The sequence below is a fragment of the Zosterops lateralis genome (genome assembly GCF_965231275.1).
Source record: "Zosterops lateralis genome assembly, chromosome: 2".
Lineage (NCBI taxonomy): Eukaryota > Metazoa > Chordata > Aves > Passeriformes > Zosteropidae > Zosterops > Zosterops lateralis.
The window spans coordinates 71,439,686-71,452,234 of record NC_139763.1 but is presented as its reverse complement, the minus strand read 5'-3'; the positions used below and the strand labels follow the sequence as shown (position 1 = coordinate 71,452,234).

The following is a 12,549-nucleotide window of genomic DNA, read 5'->3' as shown; positions in this document are numbered from 1 at the left end:
TTATGGAAAGGCCAACATTTTCCGTTCAATAATTATTGCTAGACCTCCTATGCATCTTCAAGAATTTGATAGCTTCTATATGCATTTCAGTCTATGTATATTTGCATTCAGAGGAAATACATAAACTGATCTTTTCACAGTGAAAGAACCACTTCAGCACTTTCCTGTCCTCCACTTTGGTACATTGTTTCAGTACAATAAGAACAATTTTTTCTGAGCAGGTGCCTCATTCTGCCAAAACCTTTGAGATTTTCTGTTTGGCCTTAGTGTTGGATCAATGCCCTGAAAATACTTTTATATCTGTGTGGGAAATAGGATATCCTAAATATAAGGCAAGAAGCTCCCTATTGTGTTTCTCTGATTATGATATGCTTGTGGGTGGAGCCAGATTAAGAGATCCTGTGATGCTTGTTAATTATGTTTTTTAAATGTAAATGAAGCTTCCATTCTACTGCTATCTCTGACAAAATCAACTGAACACTTCACTATGTTTTAAGTCAGAAAAAGTGGAAAATATATACAAATGCAAGCAAGTCTGATTCAACTATATCTAGGTAAAAGCCAGTGAGGTAAAAAATGTTCTTATGTAATTAGTTAAAATTAGTTTAAGTGTTACTTTTTGGCTTTTCTAAGTAATAGAATCATAGGAAGCTCTTTACCATGTATATAAAAATAAATCTGCGAAAGCAGTGCCTTTCAAAATAAAGTTTGAAGCCCTGTCAAAAAGTAGTCCTTGCTGGGTCAAATCTTGTATTTCATGCAATTGTTTTTATGTTTTTGCTTTGATATAAACACTAAAACTTTTCTTCCAATAATGAGGTTGTTACTTAACAATATTTTATATGCATCTTACAGATTTGTCTATGGCTATGCAGAAAATCTATCAAACATTTGTAGCTTTAGCTGCACAACTTCAGTCAATACATGAAAACGTAAAGGTATGTTTTGATGTGTTCCTCTATATTTCCTGTACGACTGTCAAGAGTCATCTTCGGGTTTTTTTCTTGTGTTTTTTGGTTTTTTGTACTTCTATTAAATTGACTGCTTTTAAAAATTTTCAAACTGTCCTGGAGAAGTGCTTTGATGAAAAAAATCCACTTCTGTTAACTGAAGTTTGCATTTAAAGTGTTTACTAATAGGGATGACAGCAACTGACCACAATCACTTGAGTTACAAAATGTTTTTCATCTAACTCCTTTCCTTCTAATTGTTGATCACTTTTTAAAATGTCTGTTTTCAAGCTCATGCTTGTATAATTTGACTTTCGCCCAATCTCCTCTTGATCTTAAGCAAAGGTGATCTAAATCTGCTCTTGTTCAAATAGGTAACAGGAGAAAAAAAACAGTGAGTTTCTATATGTAAGATTTTTCAGCACATCAAAGAATATTGGTTAAAGTTGTGTTCTGTTAGTTTATTGATTTTAAACCTGGCTTTCATGGTAAGTAGTATTTGTAGAAGGAAAAAGAAGACTACGTATCAAGGCTCCTAAACAGGCTTGTTTTTTCCATAACAAACTATGGATCATTCCATTTCCATTTTCCCATTTACACTTCTGGATATGTTCACAAAATGTCACTGTCCTCCAATCCATGATTTTTCTTGAAAACATCAGAATCCTTCTTGGCTACAAAAAACCAAACCAAACCAACTTGAAGAAGAGTACAAGTGTTTGAAATTGTTTCTTCTAAGTGACTTCCTTAATGGAAATAGCTCTGTTAAATCATCTGCTGGTTTCCTTCTCTAAGCTTCTTCTGCACAGCATTGCTAGTTCTCTAAACATCTGCTACTTTCTACTTTTTCTGAGTAAAGTTCAGGAATACTGTATGATCTTGATTCCTTGCATTACATTGCTTCTGTCAGGATAGATACTGACTGGTTTACAAATACCTGCCATCAGATGTTTGTGCTGCTCTTAGTTAATTTGGTCTTGCTGCCAGGTAGAGAATGCATCAGCTCCTCCATATTTTCAGGAGAATTACCCAAAAGGTTTCCCAAGTGTTTTCAGGCCTTGTGGCTTCTGAGATCTGAATGTAGCCTGAATTTGTGCAGTGGTCTTTGTGATGATACATTTTTGTTGTTCTTAAGTATGAACAGCTGGATTAGTGTGCAGGTATAAGCCATAGCATCTTCAGTACCTTGTCAGTGTGACTGAATAGGAAAGAAAGACCTTTCTTCAGTTTAGAGTAGAATTCTATTGCCCAAAATTAGGAGGGTAGTTTGAGGATTAGGAGGGTAGTTTGAGGATTTTTCTTCTCCGAAATTTTTTTGAGATTTGATCTAGTGGGTATATATGAATTTTGATATTTTGGAAGGCATTTTATAAATAAAGCTTCAAGAACCAGAAAGATGAGTGTACTGCTCAAGTGAATCTGTCATTATAACCATCTGTTTTACTTTATCAGCTGCAAGATGCTAAAAGAGGAGAGCAGTTTTGAAACTGTGATCTCTGCCTAATCTGATGGTTGTGATATAGTTTGTGGAAGGCAGAGCTGTGATCACAGTTCATTTCTTTGTGTGATGAAAAGTAAAAGTGTGCTTGGGCACAATTTGAGTAGGTAAAATTATTAAATCATTTGGCATAGTTTAGCCTTAAGAACTGCTTTATGGTGTCTAATGGCTCTTGTCAACTCTTAGGGCAGTCAGTATGGCATTGTATAAAATCCCATCAGAATTCTACAAATGTCTTCTCTCCAAAGACAGCACTTCTGATGTGATAGTGAGGGCATTCTTTGTGTGGTTCCTTCTGTTGCTGGTAGATCTGGTATTACAGCTGTTCAAATCCTGAGCCAGAGTTTTTGGACTGCAAATTCCTCTTTGAGGAAACAAGCATATACTTAACCAGGAACACAGGACCATAGTCTGCCTTCCATGAACTGGAAACTATTGTCCTTTAATAAATCTATTTAATGTAAAGATTTTTTACTTATAAGGTGGGAATAATTATCAGTTGTCTTGTTAAAACTTTTTTATTCTTTTCCTGTTATGCAAGATATCTATAGTTTCCTCATCTGTGACAGACAGAAATTGCTCACAATGAAAAGTCACAGTGGACTATTGCCACAAAAGATGGTGAAGTTTTGAGGGGGTAAAGGGGCAGAGGCAAGGAAAGGTGTGGCATTATGGCAAAATACATTTGGGCTACTTCTTACCCCAAGACAGAATGTTGCATTTGGACTGTGTTACATTGCTAATGAAATGCATTAGAAAGGAGAATTAATGCTAAAATTTTGGTAGCTTCTTTAGCTTTGTGGTAAGAAGAGATGCAAGAGTGAAAGGAAAGAAAGAAACACAGGTGAAGGTGATAAAAGGAGCAAAAGCAGACTCCATGGAGAAAAGGTAGCACTGAAGAAAAAAGTTTTGTTTTGTTTTATAAGCTAGCAGTGTGGCTTTATTTTTCCTCTTGGGTTAGCTAAGTATAGTGATACAAATTGAATTGTGGTGATTTGCTCCAACATTGAAAGACTTAGGCTGACATACTGAATGGTATTAATTAATGCTCAATGGCTTTGCAGACTTTAAGTAGGGAGCCTGATCTGGCTGTAGCTGTTGCAAACCAGTTCTTTCTATCTCATAGCCTGACAAGGTTTTTTGAGATTTGGAGGGAGCTTCTCATTTGTTTTGGTGATGGTGTTTGTTGGTTTGGTTTTTTTGTGGGTTTTTCTTTGTTCTTGTAGGAAATGTTATTTATAACTCGATGTCTCTTTCCTTATTAAGTTAAGGGTTTATGTCTGATACATGGAACTAAAATGGCTTCCTCCCACCCCCCTCAGATGCTCAAGGACCAATACCTTGGCTACAGGAAAAGCTTTCTGGGAGATGCCATGGATGTGTTTGAGGCAAGACGAACAGAAGCTAAGAAGTGGCAAAGTGCGCCACGCGTTACCACTGGACCGACCCCTTTCAGCAACATACCAAATGCAGCAGCCGTTGCAATGGCTGCAACACTTACTCAGCAGCAACAGCCTGCTACAGGTCTGAGTGCATTCAAGTTATAGATTATTAGTGTTACGACAATAGTCAATTCGTGTAACATTTTCTATGAGGTCTTCCTTTCTGTTAGACTAAAAATCTAAACGTTGTGATGAGCGAAGTTACTGATACATAGCCAATAGAAAAATGCAGGGTAGACTTAGCAATAATTATACAACAGATACTTAATCTTGTGAATTTACTTGTACTAGTGATACTTACTGTATTGTTCTAACTTACCCCTTGGAATGTGAGTCTTCACTCTTAAGTAACATCTCTGAATACACGTAGTATAGCCTCTTTCCAAAAATTGTATCATTACAGTAATTTATTTTAAATTGAGGAGGAGAGAATATCTAAATGCATACTATCTTTTCCTTATGTAAAATTAATAATGCTTTTTTATATAGCACTTTGGAACTGTAAAATGAAAAATGCTGTAGAACAGGAAGGATAGTGAAGCAAATCTCTGTAGAATAGGAAGTCAAATGCCTGGCTTATTTTGTAGCCAACTTCTTGATCAGTATGACTTTGGAACATTTTGCTGGCCATTCTGCTATTGTGAATAATTAGCAGAGAAAATAGAGTGGGTCAGTGATTCTGCCTGTGCATGTAAGAGCAAGACCAAAATAGAGGAAATGCATGACCCACTGTGAATAAAGATACATGTGGCAAAGGAAATAATTTAAGACACCTTAATTGACATTGTTATACTAACCAACACTTTCTGAGAGGGATATCAAAATATAGACAGCTGAATTTATATGTCATCAGGGAACAGAAATAAGGTCAATTCCATTTAATTTCACTTGAACAGGGATATATAACTATGTCAGCAAATTATGAAAACTATTGGTAGCTTCATTCTACCTTTAATTTTCTAAAATGTTGTTCACATAGGTCTACTGAAAGTGATAGTGCTTTCTCTGGTCTTGTAACAGCAGTGATATTTTGAATGATGCTAATTAGAGACATATGCAGCAATCATGTTAAATTTGTCACATTATTAGACTGTCCTTGCCTTTTCATAGAGAAATACAATGTGCTTCCAGCCATTGCCCTTCTGAACAGCAGGGAGATGGGTTTAAGTTATAAGTATGCCAGACTACTTTGAACAGAACAGAACCCAAAATCTTTGTGAAATACTACTTTTCAGAATTTCAGTCATAGACTGCAGTCTTTCTATTGTTGCTATGTTAATCCATGGAATTGTTGAAGTGGCATCTTCAAAAGAGTTTGGTTTTAAACAGAAAACATGAGTTATTGTAATATTAACACTTCAGGTTAATATAGAGGTTTTAATACAGATAGTAGTATTGTTGCACACTGCTTGTGCAGCCTAATGCTGCCAAAGTAATTTGCTCTTCATCTTTTAATTTGTTTTTTTTTTAAGACTCTCCATGGTCATTACAGGATTAGTTGTTTATGAAAATCATACACTTGGGATGTCACCCTTAAAATCATTCCTGCATTTTTATGAATTGAGGCGAGGAATTTGAAGTTCCTGAACTTCCTAGTCCAGATTCAGGGGAACTGCTAATAACTTCAGTAAACAAATGCCACTTATGGCATGACTTTATTAATATTCCCTTAGTAAAATAGGAACGAAGAGAGAAGGGGAAAAAAACATGGCAGAATTGGCCTGTACCAACACAGCTGAGGTAACCTGACTCTATACCTTGAGATATTTTGTGACATTTTGTAGTGAAAGGAACAAATGAGAGTGTGTGAAGGTTGGTTTGGGGTTTCTCTCATTTTTGGTGGTTGTTTTGACAGAGTATTTCAAAACCCAGAGTTGTGCCAACGGCAAACATGATGCAGATAGGGCAAAGCCATTAACTTACATCAAACATGCCAACAGAAGTAGGCAACAGTATTTTCACTACTTATTCAGTTGAAATACTTCTACCCTCTGCAACTCACTGGAGGACCTGAAGAAATAGAAATAGATGTTCTGAGTGAAGTTTAAGAATACTTGAAACTCTTTAGGGTTAGATGAACAGAAAAGGTACTTGGAGTTTTCTCTAGATCAAAAGTAGAATTGGTCAGGCCTAAACTATTTCAAAAATCTCTTGAAGTCCTAAAAGATTGTTAGATGGGAATATTTTATAGCTTTTCTAAATTACTGATTTCAGTGTGTAACTTTTTCCTGGTTTCAGATTAAGGCTGCCACTTTTTGTTTTGATGAAGAAGAGTATTCTTTCAGTTTTGCAGGAATCTTTAAAGACTGCCTCCTCTTCATTTCCTTTTCATTGTTTGAGTTTTCAGATGGCCATTTGCTGTAGTAAGGCAAATGCTGTATGTTTTAGTTTTGTATTATGTTGTTATGAATTGGATATACTATCTGCTAGTAGTTAAATTCACACATATTTCTTTGCCAGACGTGGATCCTGAAGGGTGGGATGGATGAGGGATGGTAAAAGGTTTGAGAAAAAAAGCTATGAAAAGAAGTGTATGTAAAGGGAGGAGTGAAGGATGTCTGTGTAATTAATACTGATCTGCTGTTACTGTTTTTGAAAATGAGAATTAAACAAGAAAATTAATCCGGCCTTTATAAAGTTTTTGATGAAAAATGTAATATATAATACCTCTAGTATTGAGGGATCAGGATACTTAGTCTCTTTTTTAAAATATTTGATGTTTACATGGTTAAGTATTTAGTAAAATGAACTAGAGTTAGTTACTGTTCTTCCTCTGAAAAAAGATAAATAATAATTTATTTAACATTTATTTTCAGAAGTCAAAAGTTTAGTAGCTACAGCTAAGCTGTGGGATCAGGGAATGTTTCCCCAGTTCCTGGGTGTAGATATGCACCCTGTGTTCTCTCTGTATGCCAAGGCCTTTCTGGCTTCTACTGAAATAAGTAAAGCCAGTGAGTCCTGCCATATGGAAGAAAGGGAGCAAAAATTCATTCCACTGCTCACCTGGGATGGATAATCACAGGACTGTGGTGTGCACATTAAAGCACAATTTGTGTGCGTTTTTTTTAAGCTAAAATTATTGAAATTATTCTTAAATTTTGGCTGTAGGCAACCTTTCTCCCTAGTTTTGCACTTTGGTTCTGAGCACAGCTTTTTTGGTAGCAGTGAGGCCGGTGATGGTTTTCTGCAGTAGCAGATAGAGTTTTAAACACTGCCTCATCTGCACCCTCCCTAAGCAATCTTGAACAGTGTGGAAGTTCAAATGGTGGTGGCTAATCTACCTATTATTATTATTGATGGGATCACAATATAAGATTTCAAAGGAAATTAAAGCCTAGTGCACTGAGACCTGTAAATGCATGAGGCTGCAGCTGATGTTTTTTGGGTAAGACTAAATTGTCTTAAAGAAAAGCTTTTCTTTAAGCTCACTTTTTCTCATATAGAAATAATCCCCTAAGAAACTCGCTCTCTCCTTAACTAGTGAAGTACAAAGTTAGTCAAAGCATTATGAAACCATTAGCACACTTCATGTTTTGACTTAATTCAGTATGAGATTGAAGTTCTAATGGGAAAGGATACTGAAATCTTTGTAGTACTTAAATTTTTTATTGTGTGGTTTGATACTGACCGTGGTTAAAATTAACCCGTGTATTAATTTGTCAGAATCAGATCTGAATTGTGATGCTAAATTTGCTCACTGTTTAGACCAGCTGTAGTTCAAAATATTACAAAACATCAGTAGGAAATCTGTGTGACCTGTCTGGCTCTCTGTAATGGGTCCTATTCATTACACTGAACTGCTCTACAGGGCAAATACGTCAAGTTTTAAAATGTTAAAATACTTGTTATAAAGAATTTGTCTCGTACCTGTAATAGCCAGAAGTGCCATTTTTTTCCTTGCTAATACTCTCGACATCGAAGAGTCTTACTAGTCTTTTGCTATTGAAGATCATGTTTACTTACAGGAACTATAAGCAGTGATGATACCTTCAGAATATTATGGTACAAAATCCACAAATAACATATGCTGTTGCTCAATAAAAAGTTTGTTAGCCTAAGGCAGAAAATCATGTTTTATATTATCTGAGGTGTTTTAGTATAATGTTTTATACTGGCTCCAAAAAAAGCATGTTGCATTTGGTAAAAAGCTTGGCCTGGAGGACTGTAGTGTTTTGTTTATAAAGTCTTCCACTAACAGTGCCTCCTACTGAGATAGAAACCTGTGTACTTGAGAGGGAACTGGATATGTGTTTTTGCATTCTTTTAGTTAATTAGCTCACTGAGTTGTGTAGGGGGCTTTGGTTTTTCATTGTAACTTTTTTATTATTATTATTTTTTAAGAGCTGCTAGGTAGATGTATCAGTATTTAAACTGGATGTAAACAACTTTAGTATGAAATTTGTGAAAATCTGTAATTGCAACATCTGATATACATTTTTTAAAGTGGAAGAAATAGCTTGGGTTTTCCAACTATTCCCTGCTAAGCAGAGACTGAAGGCTAACAACTTTAGTTGCCCTTAAGATTTAGTTTTAACACTACTGGGAGTATACAGATGTTATTCAGCTTGGATCACATAAGAATTTTGTGTTCCTAGCAAAAGATGTTACTTTTCAACATACAGTGCCTTTCACTTGATTCAAAATGACTTTCCATTTAAATTCTCAAATACTGAAATTATTTTAAGAGCTTGAAATACTCACATTTTAAAACTCTATATAAATATTTGTAACATGACATTTTGAACGAAAATAGCCCAGATGTGATAATGGTTTATGAAAAAGGTCAAAATCATCTGAGCTTTATAATAATATTTGAATAAATCATCACTTTCACAGATATAGGATGTCAAGCATGTTCAAAGATAGAGAAGGCCATCTTGAGCAGAGGTGCGGATGTCTGTGGATTAAGAGTTTGGCACTGTATTTTATTTTTAATGGTTGAACATTTAAAATAGTGCACTGAAAACTGTATGAAAAAGACAGGAATACAAGATTGTACTGTGAAAACTGTCAAAATATATTAATTATTTATCAGAATTAATTATTTTAAAATGTGTTAGTGATGGGCTAGCAAGTTGATTCTTTATTCCCCAAAGTTAAGGTAAAAAAAGGAACTAAGACTGTAAATTTAATTTTGACAGTCTGAAACTGTTTTTTGACAGTCCTGCATCTTAATGTGAATATGCAGGGAAAGTACTGTCAACTTTTTTAAATTATGGAACAAACTCTGAAATTTTGAATGTATTAAATTCATTAAGGTACACAGAACTGTGCCTTTTGTAAATGGTTACTTAAACAGGTGGTTTGACTAGTTTACCTTATTGAATGGTGTTATGTAGCAGAGCTTAACAGAACTCAGTTATCACTTGTGTGGAAAAAAAATGAATTGTCATGTTACTGTGTAATTGACTTGCTTAAAAATGAACAATAAATTTAATAAAATAAAGTCATTGTCTTGTTTTTTATCTTAGTGTTCTCTTTAAATTTGGATTAAATACTTGAGTAGGTTTGAAGAATCCTATTTATTAAATTAATTTTAGGTAATACAGTTTTGGTTACATTAGTGTCAGTTCTTATGTTTTTAATTTGAAAGTTCTCTCTTATTCTGATTTCATTAATACAGGTGGCAAAATGTTGTTACCTATGAGTTCTCTCAAGGTTTTAACATTTTAAAGTTTAAGGTGAGACTGGTCAACTTTTAAAAATACTGAATTATATTCTAATGTTACTAGTTTTAGTTAGTTTCACCTTATTACAATCAGTATTTTCTTAGATTTTTGCCAAGTCAATGTAGAGGCAGACAGTTAAGTGAGAAATTTTGATGAGATAAAATCTGGGATCTTAATGGGATTTGTTGAAAGCAGTGATGTTCACAATATCAAATACTTGAATAAGTAAATAAAGGACCTCTTTACTATCAAAGAGTAAGGCAAGTTTGTTCTCATTTTTTTTGTACCAGGGCCACAGCCATCTCTGGGAGTTAGTTTTGGAACGCCATTCGGCTCAGGTATTGGCACTGGCTTGCAATCAAGTGGCTTAGGTTCTTCAAGCCTTGGAGGTACACTTTAACTTTTCTAACCTTTCATTGAATTATTCTGCCGCACAGCTGAATCTCTTGCAAACCTTTAACTCCACTAAGAGGATGATCTGTTTCAGGGAAAGACCTTACAATTTGACAGGTCTGTGCTTTTCAGGCTTCTTCCTGCCTTGCAGAAGGAGTTGCTAGGGCTAAGCCACTGTAGTGAAACCCCAAGATGAATAGGATTAGGTCATCACAAAGAAATTGTGCTCTAAAAGCTAGGGAAGGACATCAAGAGTGTTGGATCTGCAACTTGACTGAGTTTTACCTATATGAAAGTTAGGCACCTAAGACATTAGATCACACTGTAATCCACAGAAGTTTTTCACCTTTTAACTATAGAGACCCATTTCTGCTTGTATTAAGATAAGAATAAATGTTAAAAAAGTACTGCAGTTCTGTGATCCTGAAATCTATTTGCTTTAGGAGTCACTCTGTCTCAGTGCTGAGGTGGGGAAAAAAATCTCTCCCCCAGCTGAAAAAGCAATATGTGAAAGTCAGGGAAAAATACTTACAAAAGTGTTAATAATGCTGGTGGGGACTGTATTCCAGGAAGGACACATGACTGTGAAGAAGTAGGTGCTATTAAAAAAAATCAAAATATATGTAAACCTTTTATTTTAAATGTAATGTGTTCTCAGCACTAGAGCTACAGATAGAATTTAAGCGATTAATAGAATCTAATCAGCATGTAAATTTCCTGTCTATATACGTCGGGGTTCCTACAGGTAGTAATGTCTTCTGAAGCTTTTATAACATCCACAAAGAAAATTGTTACAGCTGCTGAGCACAAACATAACATGGTTTTTTGTGTTGCATCCTCCATTCTCTGCAGCCTCAGTCCCCATTTCTACATTTTACCTATTAGCCAAACATATGTGTCAGTGTTGTAATGTATTTAAAATAATTAAGCATCACTCAGTATTGGGAAGATGATGTAACCTGAACATTACATGAGTTTTACTTTAAATAATCACCTTGAAAATACCTTTAAATATACCAGTGTCCCTTCTCATCAGATTTTAAGTGTTTTCAGATAAAAGAAAATTTGTATACCTAAACAAGAAAAAAAGTTAAAATAATGCACTAAAAGGAAATTACTTTGGAATTACCAGTTTTTCCCACAATGTTTTAAACGCCTTAAAAAAACCCCCAAAATATAAAATTCTTCTGTTTCTTCTGAAAAGATTGTAGACTAAAGATTGTTTGCCAGTATTACCAGTGTAAATAAATGAACATTCCAACTGCTTTTAGTTTTGTCCAAAAATCTGACTTGTATTCTCTTTTTTTTTCCTAGCTCTCTGCCTAGGAAGGTACTTGCTTGCATTATTAATTTGCAAAATGTCTTTTAACAAATCCATAAGACTATCTCAGAGAAGCAAATGTAGAAGAATAAATACATGCAATATAGCCTGTAGGTGTGTTCTTGGAAACAAATTGGCTGAATGATTACTTAAGTTTGTTTGGGTTTCTAATCTTAAAGATTTGGGGTTTTGAACACGACAGTTTCTGGTGTGTGCTCTGGAAGTGCCATTTTAATTGGGGAAATTAGCTCTCTTTCCTTGATTAATGTTCTGTGTACTTTGTCAGCAATAAGCAGAGACTTTTGCATTTAAGTATATAAACTATTAGCATAGATCCTGTGCTTTGTTAATTTTTTGCAGACACCTTGTCTGATAATTGGTTATGAATTTCAACCTAGATAGGACAAAAGAGTGTGTCATTTGCATGAACTGTCTAACACGGAGATGATACTTGCCATTACCTACCCTTAATACCCCTTTGATTTAAAAATCTCAGAAAACTAGAGAACACTGCTCCAGATCATGTGTTCAGTCCTTACCAGTTTTAAAATCTCAAAAATATTTCTGTAAAGAAACGGTAAAGGCTCAGTTTGCAGTAAATAAAGGGATTTTTCCTGACACTTGACACTTAAAATGGGAGCATGATTTCCTCAAACATAAATACAAATACCTGAGACAGCCAAAATCAGATTATATAGTTTTCTTACAGTTCCTATTGTCTGGCCTCTATTTCAAACTGCAGGTATAAATTTACTTTTCCTTCAAAGTGACCTCATATTAATAACACAATTTGAAACCTTAAAAAAATTGTACTATGAAAAAATGAATGTCAATTACAAAATCAACAGAATTCAATTTTGTCACAGCTATACATTTATTGCTGCCCTTTTATCATGTTTTTTCACATTAAATATGGTGAAATTTGTTTTTGTTCTCTATTTAATCTTTTTTGTAGTTTCCTAGATAAGGCTGATCCCTAATAACCTTCTAGAACGACTCTAGAATAAACCAGGCATAAACTGAAGAAAATGCTTATTCTGTTTTAAGCATAATTCTTTTTTCTAGAGTTGTAGATTAAGATTGTGACTTTCTGTAATAAAAGTCATGTAACTTATATCTGAAATTTCTTAGTTTTAGTTCATTTGGTTACCATTTCCTGCCAATTTAACAGCAATTCAATAGAAACTTCTTAAACTCTGATAGCTCACACCACCTGTTTTTGAAACTTTCCCTTTACTCAGTTTTAGATTTTGAAGGCAGTGTTTTTCTCAGTGCT

The 12,549-nt window shown here is 34.6% G+C and overlaps 1 protein-coding gene across 3 annotated transcripts in view; it reads left to right on the top strand.

Moving 5' to 3' along the window:
* Positions 1–12,549, top strand: part of NUP58 (nucleoporin 58) — a 36,356-nt gene that overhangs the window by 16,287 nt on the left and 7,520 nt on the right. For 2 of the 3 annotated variants that reach the window (XM_083855717.1, XM_083855716.1), the window contains exons 12-14: positions 856–938; positions 3,771–3,972; positions 9,850–9,948. In XM_083855717.1, coding sequence (XP_083711843.1) covers positions 856–938; positions 3,771–3,972; positions 9,850–9,948 — 384 coding nt within the window. The remainder of the gene's footprint in view (positions 1–855; positions 939–3,770; positions 3,973–9,849; positions 9,949–12,549) is intronic. The other variant, XM_083855718.1, reaches the window with a different exon arrangement.